At 41.2% G+C, this 17,982-nt stretch overlaps 2 protein-coding genes across 8 annotated transcripts; both read right to left on the bottom strand.

Moving 5' to 3' along the window:
• Nucleotides 1-808: 808 nt before the first annotated feature.
• LOC119114981 (fibroblast activation protein, alpha) lies at nucleotides 809-7,929 on the bottom strand. Of its 5 annotated transcripts, none has more exons than XM_037239057.1 (26): nucleotides 7,647-7,928; nucleotides 7,481-7,565; nucleotides 7,041-7,130; nucleotides 6,862-6,956; nucleotides 6,703-6,777; nucleotides 6,309-6,361; nucleotides 6,137-6,209; nucleotides 5,936-6,056; nucleotides 5,690-5,844; nucleotides 5,443-5,543; nucleotides 5,242-5,371; nucleotides 5,120-5,158; nucleotides 4,945-5,043; nucleotides 4,578-4,648; nucleotides 4,302-4,355; nucleotides 4,050-4,174; nucleotides 3,908-3,964; nucleotides 3,489-3,587; nucleotides 3,354-3,423; nucleotides 3,094-3,288; nucleotides 2,970-3,024; nucleotides 2,800-2,899; nucleotides 2,017-2,075; nucleotides 1,675-1,747; nucleotides 1,469-1,542; nucleotides 809-1,314 (listed from the first exon to the last, which is right to left on the bottom strand). In XM_037239057.1, exons 1-26 carry the CDS (start codon nucleotides 7,647-7,649, stop codon nucleotides 1,213-1,215), a joined length of 2,253 nt encoding a protein of 750 aa, XP_037094952.1. In that variant the 5' UTR covers nucleotides 7,650-7,928; the 3' UTR covers nucleotides 809-1,212. The 5 variants fall into 5 exon arrangements, 2 of the variants coding, with proteins under 2 accessions (XP_037094952.1, XP_037094951.1); XM_037239056.1 differs by having other exon boundaries at nucleotides 1,439-1,542; nucleotides 7,647-7,927; XR_005096088.1 differs by lacking the exon at nucleotides 809-1,314 and having other exon boundaries at nucleotides 1,675-1,934; nucleotides 2,000-2,075; nucleotides 7,647-7,929.
• A 220-nt stretch (nucleotides 7,930-8,149) lies between these two features.
• ifih1 (interferon induced with helicase C domain 1) lies at nucleotides 8,150-17,941 on the bottom strand. 3 transcript variants are annotated; one of them, XM_037239042.1, is made up of 16 exons: nucleotides 17,428-17,940; nucleotides 16,996-17,167; nucleotides 16,685-16,774; nucleotides 16,482-16,562; nucleotides 15,140-15,345; nucleotides 14,754-14,964; nucleotides 13,585-13,802; nucleotides 13,029-13,130; nucleotides 12,829-12,952; nucleotides 12,539-12,754; nucleotides 12,200-12,456; nucleotides 11,979-12,128; nucleotides 11,528-11,689; nucleotides 11,257-11,447; nucleotides 10,093-10,183; nucleotides 8,150-9,437 (listed from the first exon to the last, which is right to left on the bottom strand). In XM_037239042.1, the coding sequence occupies exons 1-16, from the start codon at nucleotides 17,863-17,865 to the stop codon at nucleotides 9,240-9,242; spliced, it is 2,907 nt and encodes a 968-aa protein (XP_037094937.1). In that variant the 5' UTR covers nucleotides 17,866-17,940; the 3' UTR covers nucleotides 8,150-9,239. The 3 variants fall into 3 exon arrangements, with proteins under 3 accessions (XP_037094937.1, XP_037094938.1, XP_037094939.1); XM_037239043.1 differs by lacking the exon at nucleotides 16,685-16,774; XM_037239044.1 differs by lacking the exon at nucleotides 10,093-10,183 and having other exon boundaries at nucleotides 9,280-9,437; nucleotides 17,428-17,941.
• Nucleotides 17,942-17,982: the final 41 nt, after the last annotated feature.

Genomic DNA, 17,982 nt, shown 5'->3' with positions numbered 1-17,982 from the left:
GGTAATATTTTATTTCACAACACTTTGCCTTGTTCCTTTCTTCTCTGCTGTTCACTTCAAACACGCTCCATACGAACACAATGCTCTGGTATCAGACGCTTGCTCGATCACCTGCTCGTTTGCTGTCACAATGTACCCTACACAAATCCGAAACATTTCTCCGCTATCGAGTTTGCTAGCGCATGCGCAGTGATACTGACCGGCAGAATAACATCCGGTTGTTCCCAAAGATTATCTTTTTTCTGAAATAATTTTAAGTTTACGGACTTAAGTAGGAGGCAAAATTTGGGTGCGTATTATACATGGGTACAGGCTTTTTTCCAGCATCGACATGCCATTTTTAGGGTGCGTATTATACATGGGGGCGCATTATACATGAAAAAAACGGTAACTGTTAATTGTGCCTGCATTGAAAATGTGAGGACAAAATCAGAAAACAGGTGAGCTGTGTGATAAAATCCAACTTTTTTCCCACAAAGTGCCATAATGAAAGTTTTTATTACTTTCTTCAATCTTAATATTTGCATACTTGCCTATTTTGGGTTGTGAATAATAGTTAAGATTGTTATTACAAGAAAAAAGCATGAAATCTTCAAAAGTATTGTGAGGGGATTTATTTTGTTACATTGTAGTCAAAACGTTTGCGGCGCAAGTAAACGCTACCTCTGCTAAAAACCTACAAATATGTCCGACTGGAAAGGGAGGCGCACATCTTATGGCTGGTGAAGTATTTCATTTGCATTTAAAGAGAGCGCACCAAAACGGCTTGCTCGGAGTTGATGCTATGATGATGAATTCAGACAAAAGATTTGCTGTTCCACTTTTTATTGACCACAACAGAATGAGAAATATAAAAAGGATTTGCAACCATGATGTGTCCGCTTTAAAGGGGTCTCATAATAACAAAAATGCTCAAATAAGCTGCTTTTGTTTTTGAATCATTACTGTCTTGTGGTACATAGAATTGAGAATTGTCACAATATTGGAAATCATCAACAATATATGTTGTAAATTATAATATTTTTGAATATCAAATATCCAAAATGAAATGGTGATTTTTGGGCTATTCCACCAGACAAAACTTGTTTAACATTTATGTCACTTCTATAAATAACTGTCACTTGTCTTAAATTTCATTTATTTACAAAGAGTCAACTGCTGGCACAATTCTATAAAATGTAGCTAACTGACCACAAGTGCATTTTTTTCCCCTCACAATGTTTTGTCCACAAGACATTTCTTTATGAAGTCAGTCATGGTGTTATACACGTGCTTGGTGGCGCCAGCCAGACTGTGGTCCTTGTCCGTGTACCACTGAAAGCACAAGAGGAAAAATATCTATCACTATCTAACACTATTTCCAAGCACCAGGAAAAGAACGTTTCACCATTTTCCATCCATCTCCGTTCATTCACGCAATCGACGAGGTCAATATTACCTCACGACTTCCCCGCGAGCCAATATTTACCATGGACTCAAATTGCACATTCTCGGCAACCAGAGCTTTGGAGATCTCTGCCGCCTGCTGGAAGTGAACATTGTCTACGGGAAACACACACAGGCGCTAACGTTATTTGCTCGTCCCATTTTCCGTCCCGTCAAACAAGAGTCCATTTGTGCAAGAGAGCGTTGTGTAGAGGCGAATAACATGAAAACAAGATGGGGTGAACTTACCGTCTGCCGTGCCGGCGAGAAGCAGATACGCTACACTCTTGAAGTGCTTTGCTCGGGCTGTTACCGTGGAATTCTGCTCAATTACAGATTTTGTTTGTCACACCAGATTTCAGACTCATGTCGCTCTAATCTGACCAAAAATCAGCAGTTCTGGACAATTGAACTATACCAATAAAAAAAACCAACCACCATCTAATTTCAAATGTCAAAATTGTTTCCGTCCTCTGATTGGGCGCCCAGAGCACGTACAAGTTCCGACATTAGAATAACTAAATTAAAAGTCAGGTTCTCACTCCGAAAGCGCGGCGTGCCAACGGAGAGCTCTCCTTTCATCGTTTTTACCTCATAAGCAACTTTGTTCTGTTGAGGCATGCCCATGTAGCGCTCTGTGTACACGGCATCTAAGGGCAAACCAAGTCAATGTTCATTAGCAACATTTAAATTATAGTGCTGTGTTATTTGTACAGAAACAGATTTTCATTGCAAGTGCAGAAACGGTCAGGAGTCCAAAAATCTGAAATATAAAATCGGGAAAAAATATTAGCAAGCTGCTAAATACAACAAACCATAATATCGTGACTACTTTCCATTTTTAAAAATTGACAGAATTATTATTTTTTTTTATAAATGTTTCGGTAAGACTGGTAAAACACAATCCCTAATTGAATGAAGGCAGTGTTAAAAAAAAAAAAAAAAAGGAAATCAAAATCTTGACTTAATATACAATCTGAGATGAATCGTCAATTACTACGCCGCATGCAAACAGGTGTTGTCAGGCGCGCACGCGTATCCTCAAATGGAAACTCAATGTGCTGCCAAGCCAAGTGGCAGACATAAGCTGGCATGTTGCTCCAGTCAGCAGATGTCCAACAGCAGTTGGCAGAATTCACTTTTTAAGTTTGTTTATGGGGGAAAAAATATGCATCTGGTGTGGAAACTCCAGCTAATTTACAAGGAGGGCGGGTGGTAGAGGTAGGAATATTTAACAAATAATCTCCCGATGAGTATAAATATTTAGCAGCTCCAACACAGCAGAAAAGTTGCCACTGTGAAGAAAATTTTTCAATTAGAAATGGTAAGTTTATTAAATGTGCTTTTGCTTTTTTTGCTTGATGGTTTACCCACCGTAATATTTCCAGTTGGCAACCGGAGCAACTGCGATTCCGCACTTGAAAACTCCAGTTCCGGCGCCCAGTGCCATCGAGGAAACGTAGCCGCCATAGGACTGAAAACCAATGAGGGAAAAATTATACAAAAAAAAAAAAAAAAAAGATCAAATCCAATGTTGGATTTACCCAGCCCCAAATGGCTATCCGGTCTTGGTCAACAAAACGCATCTCTGCAAATTTCCTGAAAACACACCTCAGCCATGAGCGTTGAATTTGGGCTCTGTTCAAAAGTCAAGACGTTATTTTCTACCTGGCCGCCGTGATTTGATCCTCCACCTCAATCGTTCCCAGACGGTGATAGATGGAGTGCAAGATCGCATCGCCCTGGTAACCGCTTCCTCTTCCGTCAAATTTTGCCACGATGATCCCGTAGGTGCTGGCCAGGAAGGTGCCCCAGTTTAGCTTGAAACGATAGTCCACCCTCTGACTGCAGGGGCCGCCATACCTGCGCCGCACCATTAGTTAAAATGCCATTTTTTCACCCATCTCCCAACGCTTTTGTTTACTTACACATCAAGAAGAAGCGGGTACTTTCTGGAGGATACGAAATTAGGTGGTAACAGCATCTCATACCAGAGATCTGTTGGAGGAAAAAAAAAAGTCTTTCAATCAATTATATTGATCACTAACCGGGGATCCACTTACCGAATCCTGCAATTTTGATGGTGCCGTACTTCATTTTGGGCATCTGGTATTTTCTGAGAGTTTTCTCAATTTCTTTGTTATCTTCAAGAATGACCGGCGCTATGAAAAAGTACAACCAATATTATCAATAATTTGGGGGAAATCACAATTTCCTGTTTGCTGTTTTTGACAGGAATAATAAACAATGTAGACTCCACAAATTTCAAAAAGGTGATACTTCATAAAAGGTGATACCGCACATAACTTTCCATTTTCTTGTGAGCCAGTTTTCACAATTTTTTTTCTTTTTTCATTCACTTTGTTTAGTGAACTATAACATATGTTGAACTCAAAAGGAGTGGACAGAGCGTATCGGCCCATTTGTAATGGCTGAGCTGACAATGAACTCGTGGCTGGTAGACCTGTGTGTGTATACGTACGAACACTTGCACCTGTCCTCCGATTGTTAACCAGCATGTAGCGGGGCAAACCCGGTCCTGATTCATACAAACAAAGTGTGATAAATCCACACTTATTGTTGACAGAGCGTAACATTCGCGCACAGGTGCGTGCGTAACTGACCGTAACATTCCATGCGGTAATACGAGGCGTCGGTGCTGAAGTAAGCCGAGTTGTACTGACACTTGTGCTTGTCCACGTGGCAGGTGAGGCACTGGCGAGGGGACGGGACGATGCCGAGCGCCACCCTGATACGCACGCAACAACTCAGGTGGGCAGTGGCACTCGCATCAGTTCGGATGTGGTAAACGTGTTCAGCTAAATGTCAATAATTGTTTGTAGTGTATTTTTAGACTAAGACACAGAATTGCTTACCTGTAAACGTGTCTCCTCATGGGTCCATCCCCATCCTCATAACCGACAAAATATCTGTGGGAACCATTTTAAAATGTTTTTGTATTTATTTTTAACATTTGATTCCATTAAAAATATCTTTAAATGTATAATTCTATTTTTTAAAAATTAAATGATTTTATTTACAAATAATTATATAATAAATTATAAAAATATAACACATTATTTAAATACTTGAATATGATTATATTATAAATATAATTATTATGAATCTGACTGAATATGATTCTTACTCACATGGCATCTTTGGTCAATTTGGATATGTATATGACTTCCCACTGGCCCGAGGTAACCGGTATGGCCTTGCCCTTCAAAAAATGTTTTGAGTCAGTAAACATCAGTCTGTACCAAATAGTTCTTAGAACTTTCTAGAAAAGCTAATGTAGTGTAATTAGAACATTTACACATTTTGCCCTTTACAAGATGAACTTAAGTTTTAAACTTCACTAGCTCTAAAGCCAAATAAAAACTCAAAATAAAAAATCCCAAAAGGCTTTTGCGGCTATTTTGTTCTTCAGATTTTCAGAGGCCTAAGTTATTTTAGAATTTCCCCCAAAATTTGGTTGATAAAGAAATGTTACTGTCCAAAGCACATGTTGCTTACCTTGTGGATGAAATGAATATGTTTGTAGCCATTGGCGGCACTTAGCACTTTGTAAAAACTGATGTCATCATCAGTAAAGAAAAGAGGCAGCGGGACATACTGCAAAGGGAAGAAAAAAAACATTTTGCCTTTGGGTTTGCGCTGTTATTCTTGTCATGCCACCTGTAAAACTTACGTGGCCCACCCAGCCCGTTTTGCTGATATGCTCGAATTTCTACACAGATCGGAAACAAAGTCTGGAATTATTCGGCGTGTAATCGCGTTCAAATCACATCGATGAAGGGAAAGCAAAGTGACCTGAGTGTCTTTCCATTTGTCCTCCTCAAGGTCGTAAATCTGCACAAGCTCGTAATTCTGCCTTCGGGTGACCCACTGCACCGCCAAGCGATTGTCGTTGACCCAGGTGACCGAAGTCAAAAGGTAATCCCTAAACACAAAGTGAAAAGAAATGAAACACGCCCAACGGGCTGCCGCTTCTGCCGCTATGAAAATACAAACCCGGATCTGAGGGAAGCGGGGGGCTGGATGAGACGTTTAGGGTCGTGCTCATCGTCGGTATTGACCACAAACAGTTTAACCCTCGGCAGAGATGTGCCCGCCTGCAAGAAATTCACCATTGTGCATATTTGTGATTAAAGCCAGAAACACTTTGTCTTGTTTTGAGTTTGGAATCGCCTCAAGATTCGTCATTTTTTTTGTGGGCGTGAGATCAACTTTAAATTGAGTTACTGGAATGCTTTCTCACCTTTGGGTATGGAATTTCCACATTTTTAGGGTACTGCGCGCCTTTGTATAAGGGATAGACGATTTTCTGAACCTTTCTGTCATCAAACTCCACGTAGGCCAAATACTTTGTGGTTGTTGACCACCACAAGGCTCCGTTTGATGCAAACACCTCCTCTGGAGATAGAAGCAAGCGCAAATTCAAAGACAGGCCAATGTGATCATTTTGTGCCATATAAAGTCTAAGAATTTTTTTTCTTCTTCTCACCCTCATACACCCAGTCAGGCACTCCATTCAGGATCTCATTCTTTTTCCCATTCTTGGTCACTTGTACAGATTCGTCATTGACGGTTGCTTTTAAATAGAGATTGTAGTTGTGCACGTAAGCCTGCGCGACAACACGCACGCGACGTTAGCTCACGGGCGCTGAGGCCGAAGCACTTACATAAAAACCCAGAGGGAACTCACCAATTTTTTCCCCGCTGGCGCCATGCTCAAGTACTGCACCGTAGGCGGAAATGTCACATTTTTATCAAACGCCCTGCAGTCAAACGTGAAGTAGAATTACTAAGAAGTAAATCACAAAATACTTTTTATCTGGGGTGGATTTGCGCTACTCATTTCAAAGATGGCTACTCACCCAGTGTGTAAGTTAAAGAATGAATAAGAGGCCGTGTACGAGTGTCTCCATTGCTGGTGGGTTGAAAATACAATTGATTATTCAATTACCTGACATTGATTTTATTAAACAATTCATCAATTATGGACTAAAAAATAACATCACATTACTATATTTACTAGTATATTTACTAGCAACCACCACTAGATGGCAGACATGTGTCAGTTGCTCTTCCACTTGGTCTTATACATGAGTAGGCCCAATATTATTTTTTTCCGAGATTTGGAAATAAAAATAGTTCCCCAAAGATATCAGCATTTTTAACGGAGTATACAAAACGAGTTCTTGCACCTAATTATTTTGTTCTTGAATGCTAAATTTTGTACATGAGAGCCATTTGCTCTCCTTTGCTCACCTTTGTGTAATTGTGTTCTAACACAGCATGTGTACGATCACCCGTCAACAGGTAGTCAGTGGCGCCCACTTCCGCCTATAACAAACAGACAATATAAAAAAGCTATCCTATTGCAGTAATGTTTGATATTTTTCTTTTTAGGTTAAATAATCATAATACAAAAGTTGAATTGCTCAAGTATAGCTCCTTCGTCTTTGCTTCCGCATTGTAGGTGTAGACGTTCCCATCTCTTGCTCTGTGTAGATATTTTGTATCTGCAGTTGTAAAAAAAAAAAAAAAAAGGCTTCGGTTCTGACACACATGGACAAAGTCTGGCTTATGTTAAATGTTCTCAATACCTGTCAACCAGTACAGATTGTAAGCTCTCCACCTAATCGTGTCATTGAAATAGTCATCAAAGCCGTAAGGCACTCTGGGGATATGTGCTCCTGAAAGAAATTTGGTACATGTTGTTTTGGCATCACATTCACTTTAACGAATCAGATAAAACCATTTATGTTAGTAGTTTCAGATGTGTTATAGTATTAGACTTTAACAATTAAGAGCTTTTGGTTATTTCTTGTTGTTTTTTTTATTTAGTTATACAGAGAATTTCAACTGTTAATGGCGACTTTAAAATTTTTTTTTACATTTCAATCAATTGCTTTTGAGTGCGTCTTAAAGCAACACGCAAACCAAAGTCACACTTGCTGCGCACTCGCACGACGCAGCAATGAACGAAAACAAGCTTGATTGCGAACATAATTCCTTCATCAAACATAATTCCTGACGGACTTACGGCTTAAAATCACCGCAGTCACAGTTACTGCCGTGATGAAGGCAGTCGCCCCCAACAGCGCCCACACCAACTGGTTCCCGCAGCCCTGTTAGAGGGTCACACCATAAATGCCCCAACAATAAAATATATATATATCAAAGTTTACAAGTAATGTACTCGTACTGACCATGAAGCTGATAAAAGTCAACTTGCGCCTCTTCAAGGCTACCCGTACTCCAAACTTGATCGTCTATAGTTCGTCTCGCTCCAAAATTTTTAAGCTGGATAGAAATGCACAAAGCGAAACGCACGAAGCCAAATGACGAGAAAAGTGAGCTCCCGTTCCGTGTGCGGGTTGTTAAAGCTGACTTCTCACTTCCCGCGTTGCATTCCTATGGAGAGTCTTGAACCAGATGCAAGCCTTTTTGCAACGCCGCTTTGAGGACACTCTTTACACTTACGCACGCACGCACGCACGCGCGTATGTGCGTAAGTGTAAGTTCTTTTTCATAAGATCGTCGGATGTTTCTTTTTGTCGCGTCACTTTCATATAGAAGGGAGCACGCGCATGTTTATCTACATCTTTGATTTTAGTTTTTTGTACAGTATGAGCACGTCAGATTGTGCACGTTTTGCTCTGCTGCGTGTTATTTTCTTGTCAGTTTTGATGAGCAACACGACTCCAAAAAGTAGAAGTAGCCATTTATTTGCCCAAGGAAAGTCATGCAGCTTCAAAAGTAATAGTGACAATGGGGCAAACAAAGTGCTTAAATGCAATGGGAAAAAAAAGTATAGCTGTTATTAAAAGGCAATTCTCTCATTTAACAGGGAATCGACATAAATACAGTAGTGGAAATCAATGTGCTGTTAAAATCAGCCCACCCGCAACACCAGTGAGAATAATCCATGCCCAGAATGGAAGCCATACTTGTTTGAACAGTGATTCTACTCTTTAAATTCAATAAATAAAGTAACCCCCCCCCCCCCCTTTCATCGCAATAACTCCATGTGAAAATACACGAAATACACAATCCCTAGGTAATGGATTTTTTTTTTATTTTTTCAAATAGGAATCAAATGTTTTGAGAAGGTAAAAAAAAAAAAGATCAAAAGTAATGGATAACATTTAAAATTTTAACATTGTACCAGTCCTTGTGTTTACAGTAAACAAATCATGTTTTGTTCCTCTTCCAAACGAACAAATTTATCATCTGACACTATCAGAGGTGTCAAATTCAAGTCCCGTAAGTAAAAACCCTGCCAAAGTTTGCTTGTAAACGCAGGTGCTGCTACTCAACCAACAAGCCAGCAGGTAAACAAGCTCTGGGGAACTTGCGCTTGTTTATCTGAATCATCTCTTCCTATACATTTAAAAAGCCGTTTTCTGTAGGTGTAAAAAGCAGGATTACAGAGGATGGCATTCAATAATTTTCAATCAAAACTAGGCTGTGCGTATAACTTCTTGTTCTTCTAAATTGACATTCCTCAGAGTAGTTTGTGTGCCGCCATCTAATGGTCAGGAGTGTAATTACACCCCAAATATGAGAGTTAGTTAGAATTATATTAAAAAAAAATCCGTGTACCAAACCTGGCAATGGAGGAGGTTTTGCTATATTCTCACTGCTCGTGCGACCTCTCAAACTTCCATAATCAGAGCCAGCATCTTCCAATGTTTTTCTTCTTACGCTAATCAAATGCAAACAAAAGCAATCCGCACTAAGGAATCCCATCTAGCAGTTTGATTAGTGTATTGTTTCACGACCGAAAATGTGCAAACTGTTCAAGATTCAAATTCTTCGTCAGAATCCAGAGCCAAGCGGCTGGCGTGCTCGATGTAGTCGAACGCCGGGAACTTGGCGGGGAGATCCCGCCACTTGGTGTATTTGCTGAACTTAATCTCTTTGATTGTCACAACAAAATTCCTCACATTTAGGCAGGGGCACTCGATTGCTCGGTACATCATCATTGTTCCCCATGTCTGCAACACAAGGATGGCTTCAGTTCAATTACGGCCAAAATTGTTTGAAAACTGTTAGCTAGATCGAGAGTGCCTAAATAAATAAACATGTTTTCTTCAACACTGTTGGAGTAATATTTCATTATGATTTATTATGTGTTATTATACATTTGTGATCGCTGTGGAAAGTCTGTTGTGACTGACAAACAGGAGCAGAGGGGCCGAAACTTGTTGCCTCTGCCTGGCCCCAGTTGATCTCAAGCCGGCAATAAGAGGAAACCACCGGAGAAGACCTTACTGCTGTTAGATGACATGATGAAATGATGTGCAAAATAGCTTATCTGTTAATGTCTGCTTGCAGAGACTCTGCAACAAAAACATGTAAGCAAATGCTGATTTCCCCACCCCTTAGAATTATGTAACTTAGGGACCCCAAACCAAATAAAAGTGAGGTTGATGGGAGAGCTGATTGGGAGTAGTTGAGACCAGCGTACGGCAAGCGTACGTCTCTCCTATTTCTCCTTGCGGGGGTAATTGTGGGAGAACCATACAGCTCTCCTAATTCTCCTCACAAGAAACTGAAAGCGTCTTATCTCGTTTTTGTTTGTGAGATGTTTAGGAAATAAACCTAACAAACACTGTTTAGTGAACTAAAAAAAAGTGAAATATAGTTTACCAGTCCACAATCTTTGCATGCTATGGTGCCATTGGTTTCATAGTCAAAAAGTTCCTGAAGAGAAGTGTTTCCTTTCTGGATATATAGTTCCCTGTAAGCAAATTGTATTTGTGAGAATCTTACCATAGTGGCAGCATACATGTACAGTATAAAAATAATGCTTCCGGAGTTGCACAAAATATCCTTACATATCAGCTCAGTGATCTCCACGGGTGGTTTTATTTTGGCTTTGCCACAGATGTTAGTACCGTATTTTCCGCACTATTAGGCGCACTGAAAAACGTACATTTTACTCAAAAAAACACAGTGCGCCTTATAATGCAGAGCGCCTTATATATGGATCAATTGATGAATTTGTTGATCCATACTGGTTGTACACAGTGCTCTGCCAAAATGTTTCAGTACGTTTTAGTACGACTAGTAAATTACAAGGTCGCATCGCTTCCCAACATTACGGCAACTGTGGTCAGGGGGCGTCACCGAATAGCTGTTGTACCCGCGAGGCTATTTCATTTCAAAATAGGCTGCTCCGTTAATGTTTCGAGTAAATTTACGGATTGATATGGAAGGGAAACAGGTAAGCAGTACCAATGTGTTAGATCAAACTTTAGTCAGTTCCGATCATTTTATAGGAGATCGTTTGAGAAACGCGATTGTTTACACTTTGCTGAGGCTCATGGGGGTCTGCGAGCTGAGGCTCATGGGAGTTTGCGGGTGGCTAATGCTATAATAATAGCTGCTATACGCACAAGGCTATTTCATGTCAAAATAGGCTGCTCTGTTAATGTTTCGAGTAAATTTACGGATCGATATGGAAGGGAAACAGGTAAGCAGTACCAGTGTTAGATCGAACTTTAGTCAGTTCTGATCATTTTATAGGAGATTGTTTGCGAAACGCGATTGTTTACAGAGGGCTCATTGGTTATTGGCTAGTGGATGCATACCGCAACCCTAGTCAACCTCAGTTTGTTGCAGTATAGCTTCTATTTTATGCGCCTTTTAATCCGGTGCGCCCTATATATGAAATAATTTCTAAAATAAAAAATTCAATGAGGGTGCGCCTTATAATCCAGTGCGCCTTTTGGTGCGAAAAATACGGTATATAAAAAGAGTTTCACTGTGTGGCCAGTTTAGGATAAAATACAAATGTACAACAGTTTCTACCTAAATTGTGATGAAACGTTGACATGGTGCATGCCTTCAATGATCTGGATGTCATCACCGGTGCAGACAATCTTGCTGCAATGTCGGCAGCTTAACTTCACCTCTGACGGAAGCACAAGCTTTTTATGTTTCTTATTATTTGTCATTCTCATCTTGTCTTCAAGAAGAGCCTGAATTTGATATTCTTCGATCTAAGGTGAAGGAGAAAAAAAAAACATAACTGAAAACTATCTCAATGCGATGTCAGGGAACTAGTTTAGAGGAGACATACCTGTTTGTTATATTCAGCAGGATCCATTGCTTGGATTCTCGCGATTGCTTTGCTCATCAAATTCACTCGGTACTCATTGACAGATTCCTTCTCAGTCACTCCAGAGCCTTTCACCTCAATCACGATGTAATTGCTGTTCTGAGCCCGAGCTCTGCCTTTAGCCTGCAGAAAGTCAAACGGTGAACAAGCAACGACCATTGGAGCGATCTCACGGTCTAGTTTAACGTGATAGATGGTAGTCTCTAGTGGTAGTCGTTACAAAACTCAATGTCCCACTCCATTCTTTCATGGAAACACGTACAGACTAAACAATAGGTGTGCCAGGATTGACCCCTGGGGAACTCCCAGACAGTTACCAATTTCAACAAACTATGTCCTGTTGTCAAGATCTGTCAGGAGCCAGTTTAAAGCAGCTTCTTACATTGCTACCCTGCGTGATAAGAGCACTAACCTGTATCATGGCAATGTCATTGGTCACAAAGCCATAGCGGATGACAAAGTTGCAATCCGGTATGTCCAAACCTTCCTGTGCCACTGAGGTGGCAATCAGCAAGTTGACATCACCGCTGCGGAATTTGTTCAACACAGCCTTCTGTTCTGTCTGATGAAGATAAATAGGTACACATCAGTAGGAGTGCTGACATTGCGCAACAGGTGTCACTGTGTTCTCACAGATGTCATCGGTTTGACAACACTCTGGTTTCCGCCGCCGATGACGTAGGACACTTTGACGCCGACGTCGGCAAACTTGGGATTCTCCTGAATCCAGTGACTGAGAGCGATGGCGCTTTGTCGCATTTTGGTGAAAACGATTCCCCTGGCGTCCTCGGTGGTGGTGAACTGATACAGAACGGTTCTTTGTAGTTTTGACAAGCTGTCATTTTCATAAGATTGGTTCTCAGAAAGCTTTTCAAGTTCCTTCTTGTTTTCTGTGAGAAACAAAGCGAGGCTTGGTTTACGAGGCTTAACGTTTTTGTTGTCATTTAAACGGCAGCAACATTATTCTGATACCTCGGAATAACTTGAAGAGTTCTCTCTCAGTATCGCTAATGTTTATGACGTGTTCGTCATCAGGGCTGGATTTACTCTTCAACTCTTCCTCGTGCTTTTTGTTCAGGAAACGGAAGGCATCGCACATGCGGATGGTGTTGCTGACTATCAGGGCGTCGTTGTATCGCCGAAGATGCTCCATGCAAACTCGCACGTTCTGATCTTCCTCTTTGGCCGCTAAAAAGGAGACCCAATGTTACCAGTGTGCAAGGAAGGAAGGAAGGAAGGAAGGAAGGAAGGAAGTTGCTCACCTTGTTGCTCGCGTTGAACCACCCACTGTTCGTAGCTCTGAGAGCCAAGCTCACAGGTGGGACTCAGCTCGGCATGCATTTGAATCACGTTCATGATTTTCTTGATGACATCACCAAATGGGTCCTGTAAAAAGTGCGCGGTATGGCGCAAACATCAACCTCTTGACGATGACATGAAATTTAATTTTTTGCTGACGAACCTTTTCTTTGTCCTCAACATGTACAATTTTTTTGTCAGGTTCCTTGCTGTAATTCCCGAGATTCCCAGTCCGGATTTGAGAAGCATCCAGATTGGCACAAATCTACAAAACAATTGGTGAGTAAATCATTTTGATTCATGTTGTCTCAAGGCAAAAATGTGTTTCTAGTTTTGACCGGTATGTCAGGGAGACACTTTATGGCTGCACATGCCAAGGTGGAACATTAGAAACAGCTTGCGAGAGAAATTTTGACAGATAAGCACAGTGGAACGTTTGCCGTGGGATCCACTTGAATTTAGAAGTTTGCAATTCAACCAGCTGTCTGGGAAAAAATCTAACTCAAGGATCAACGATGCATGTTAGCTAGTAAGCTAGCTTCTGGTGGCATTATTGGCTTAAGAAATCTTTTTCATTTTTTTTAGCAAATGATTCAGTGGACACGCCTACAGTGTTTGAAGATAAAGTCTCAAATTTTAGACAATTGAGCAAGAACATTTTGTGATTAGACACGGAAATGTCTATTTTGTTTTTGCAACACCCTTCATGTTGCCCTTACCTGCAAAATGTAATTCTCCGCTGCCTTCAGTAGCGTTGCGTCGCCGACCCCCAGCGAGGCCGTCATCCCCAGGATCTGAGGCAGCGGCACAATCTCCTTCTGCTCTTTCCGCACAATCCTGTTCTTATTCTTCTGCTTCAGGTAACGCATCATCACTCGGTTGTAGACCTCGTCCTTCTTGGTGTGATGACACTCGTCTATTATAATCAGGGAGATATCTGCGGAATATAAGACAAAAAAAACATACACATGAATTCATTTACAAAGCAACAAATACTTAAATAAATAAATAAATAAATAGTCCGTAACAATATTTAAAATCAAATCATGTAATTTGAGGAGTCAGCATTGTGATGATCCTCAGAGGAACCAAAGAGCGTTGGCTTGATGTTTTGTAAGTGATAGATGTTCTCATGTGAATGGCTGGCGCACACGGATGGCTGGAACAGGCGTGAGAAATAGAAAACCAGCAAGAGGAAAAATGAGGATTAAAAATAAAGAAATAAATAGAAAAGCACGGGCTTTCAGGCATTTCGACAAACAGCATATGTTCCACTTTGGTGGCTATTCCACCTTGGACTGTTGAGTGCCAACAAAAGCCGGACGACTTTGACAGGATCCTGTCAGGTATTGTCATGGGAGAGGCTTTGTGTAATTGCTATTACTAAAAATATCAATATTTTACACTTAAAAGTTTTAAGGCCACATTTTTACTGAATGTAGTGGATTTCATTTGGCGTCTTTTTTTTTACTCAACCAGCTTTGCTGTGCTTTAGCACTAGCATCGTTGATATTCTCAAATATATATACCTAATATGAATATTTATTCATTTGATATCTTAAAACAAGATGACTTTCATTGAGAACGACGACCACATCTGCAATACATTGCACATTTGAGTTGTGGTGATGTCACTTCATAAATTTAACAGATTAAGAAGCATCTGCGATCCCTTTATTGAATCATATGTATGCGTTTTTACAAAAATCGGAGAATGCCCAGTGGGCATACATTGAATTCCGAGTTTATTTTCCAAAACACCGCGAGCCGCTTCACAATCCTACGGACTTTGCAGTATCAGCAGAAAAAAAAAGTTAGGGATTAAAGTCGAGGAATTCCTCGCGCTACAGCGGAGGCCAGATCAGACGAAAGCCGTTTCAAATCATACCCTTCAGATGCACTCCCTCGTCCTCTCCTTTGAGCGTCTTCTCCAAGTAGTTTTCCAGAATCTGGGCTGTGCAAATGATGACGTCGTTGTTCTTCACAATCTCCGTGAAAGAGATTTTGTGCATAGATTGCCCACTGACTCTTTCCACTTTATACACGTGCTTCAGAAAGGGATGGAATTCGTTGGTGTAGTGCTGCTCAACAAGTGGAACCTGTGTACCACAACCAATTTGTCACTAAATGCATTAGCGTTGGCAGTAGCATACATTTTCCAAATTAAAAGAGCAAATAGCATTTTCATTCCAAGTTCAGCAAGATGTTTGGATTGAAAGATGTAAACGGATTGTAGCTAATTGTTTTCTACATTACGAAAATTTATTTACGTACCATATTGACCAGAAAGACCACTTTGCCAGTTTTCCCCTCTGCCCTCTTGCGGTCCAGATGCTTGCGGGTAATGTAGACCCCTATCCTGGTTTTACCACTTCCGGTCGGGAGGCATATGATGATGTTTTTCCCTTCCAAGGCAGGTTTAGCCACGTCCATTTGATAGTCTCGAAGCTCAATGTCATCTTTATCCAGGTCTCCAATAACTGCAATTATAGGCATAATAAGGCTCAGGAAAATTCCGCAATTGTTTTTTTTTTTTTCTCCAATCATGTGATTTTTGCCCACGGTCTTGGTATTGACAAGCGTGTATTAAAATGGCATTGTAAATCTATTTGAAGGGAAGATTTGTTTATGGAGTTTTGGTATAGTTAGCCAGCTAGCTAGCTAGTGTGTAGCTAACTAGCGTGTAGCTAGCTCATTGAATTTATATCGTACAAGCTGCCTAAGTGCATTTTGAATATTGTTCTCTTAATATTAAGAAAATTGCCACTCTAATTTTTACTTAAAAGTACTATTTTATTTCAGAAATATTGAGGTAACGAGCACTACTGAGATGCACCCCTATTCTTTATACGCTTAATTTAATGTGCACCAAAGCGTCTCAATATGCGGAGCAGATGATACTGAGGCATAAATTCAAAGGCTTCCATAACTCAAAAAAAAAAAAAAAGCAGTTGAATATTCACTGAAATATGAGAACATGAAATGTTCCAGGAATTTTGAGGCACTGCGTTTTTTCGGCAAAGCTTAACATCTGCATGCCATTATCATCAGACACCTCAATTTTCCCAGCATACTTGTGACTGCATGATTTCATCAGTTTGCGAATGTTGCCATGCGGGCCGATCCATCCGAGGCAGACGATTACAACACATTTCTTTGTGTGGCGAAGTAGAAGGGGGGTAACGAACGCTGCGAGGGCAGAGCCCCTCTTTCTTTTTTACCGATTTTGAAAGCGCTGATATCAGCAGATTATATTGATCAGGCCCTAATAAAGAAGATGTGATATTGGCGGCAATATGTTCCCAGTCTTCCAATGGGCAGTGATGAACCCATATTGAGCCAACATATGCTTTTCATTTGACTCACTGGCTCTGCTCTGTCTGCCTTCTTTCACCTCTGAGTGCTTTGTCACAGAACACACACAAAGCACATTTGGCAAGGACCACACCACTGAGGCACACGGATCTCTTGAAAACTCGCCGTCGTTTGTTGCTCCAAATCCAATTTCCATTCGAACTGCTTTGATTGCTCCTTAACGTGAGCTTTGTTTTCAGCAAACATTAACACGTAGTGCAGGTTGCTGGAAGTCGAGCGAGTGAGTACGAACTGTTCCCACCTGGTGGCAAACGCTCTAAACTGCTGCTTAACTTGGGTGTGGCTTCTTCACCTTCACATTCTTCTTCACTTTGGTACAAGTCTGAGGAGATAAGTGAGCAAATCAGCAGAGTAGTGGACGCTGGACAGTAAAGTTATGACAAAAAACTCTGCAACATCCAACAATGATGATTATTAATAGACTGGGTCTTCAACAAGGAGTACCTATGGCGTCATCCTCAGTGTCCTTGTCATCCAAACGCTGACATGTAGAACTTTCTGGATTGGCCTTCCCTGGCTCACTTGTAGTCTCGGCTTTTGTTTCGGAAGGTGGCGACAAGATAAAAGTCTCAGAAATGTTGTTGAAAAAGTATTTTTAAAAAGTGTAGGTTGTTTGGAATTACAATAAAGTATTTTGGGAATTTCACATAGGTTTAAGTTATTAATATTGGCTGTATACGGCAGTCCCCACGATTTACAATTGACAGGTTCATTACGTACTGTTGTGTGATGCGCGTGAGCCCCCTAGTGGTTACCTGCGGTATCGTCAGAGCAGCAGCCTCCCATCAGTTTGTACAAATCATTGTGTTCAGTATCGCGCAGAATTTGGACAAATTGCGAGTACCATCCCGGGGGACACCTCACGATTCTTTTCAGAAGTTCACGAGCTGCGTCTCTCTGTCCTTGATTGGCGGCCAAGTGAAGGATCTGGAATATGAACATCAAAAAATATAGCCTATTAGAATACAGTGTATGTTATTTCAATTTATATAATTGTACTGTCTTCACTTGGAGTTAGATGATTTGGATTGTTGGAGTCTCTGTACCTAAAGAAGTGACTGTATTTTAGCGGCTTTTGTCTGCCACCTTGTGGTCATGATTGAATTTCGCCGGCTGCTCAGTTAAATGACACTCGCTACGTTTTGACAGCTCTTGCGCTAAAAAATAAAAACGAAACGTGTACTTACTTGGTCTTGGTCGTACTTGGTGATGAGCTCTCTTGCATAACATATCGTGCACACCTCTTTAGTGTCCATGCCCACCAGACTGGGCACAAGGATGTCAATCATTCGCATACAGATGTCATTTTCGGCTTCCACCGCGGCGTCCGGCAGCTTTCCCCGCATGACGTCGGCCGCATGTTGGCATTCGGCGTGGGACAAGGCGTCAACGAAGGCCTGGAACCAGCCTTCCGGGTGCGGTTTGCGGAGCACGGCGCCGATCAGGACGTCCACCGCCGCCAAGTTGCCATCCTTGCGGGCCCTATGTCGGATGTCTTCCTTTTGCTCCGGTGCGAGAAAATGCAGATAGTCCAAAACTGGCTCCACTGCGACGTATGCTCGGAGCCTCGACCGAAAGCTTTCGATTAGATTCTCATTGATTAAGTCCTTCTCAGATGCTGACATTTTTAAAAGCCTGGTCGCTCTCCGACGAATCCAAGCCCAGTGTTTGTTTTCTGGTAAAACGAAAGTAAACTTTCGTTCGCGCAGTTCTCGATTCAGCCGAGAGGTGACACCATTTGA

The sequence above is a fragment of the Syngnathus acus genome, chromosome 21, assembly GCF_901709675.1.
Source record: "Syngnathus acus chromosome 21, fSynAcu1.2, whole genome shotgun sequence".
Lineage (NCBI taxonomy): Eukaryota > Metazoa > Chordata > Actinopteri > Syngnathiformes > Syngnathidae > Syngnathus > Syngnathus acus.
This window is presented reverse-complemented; position numbering and strand designations above follow the sequence as displayed.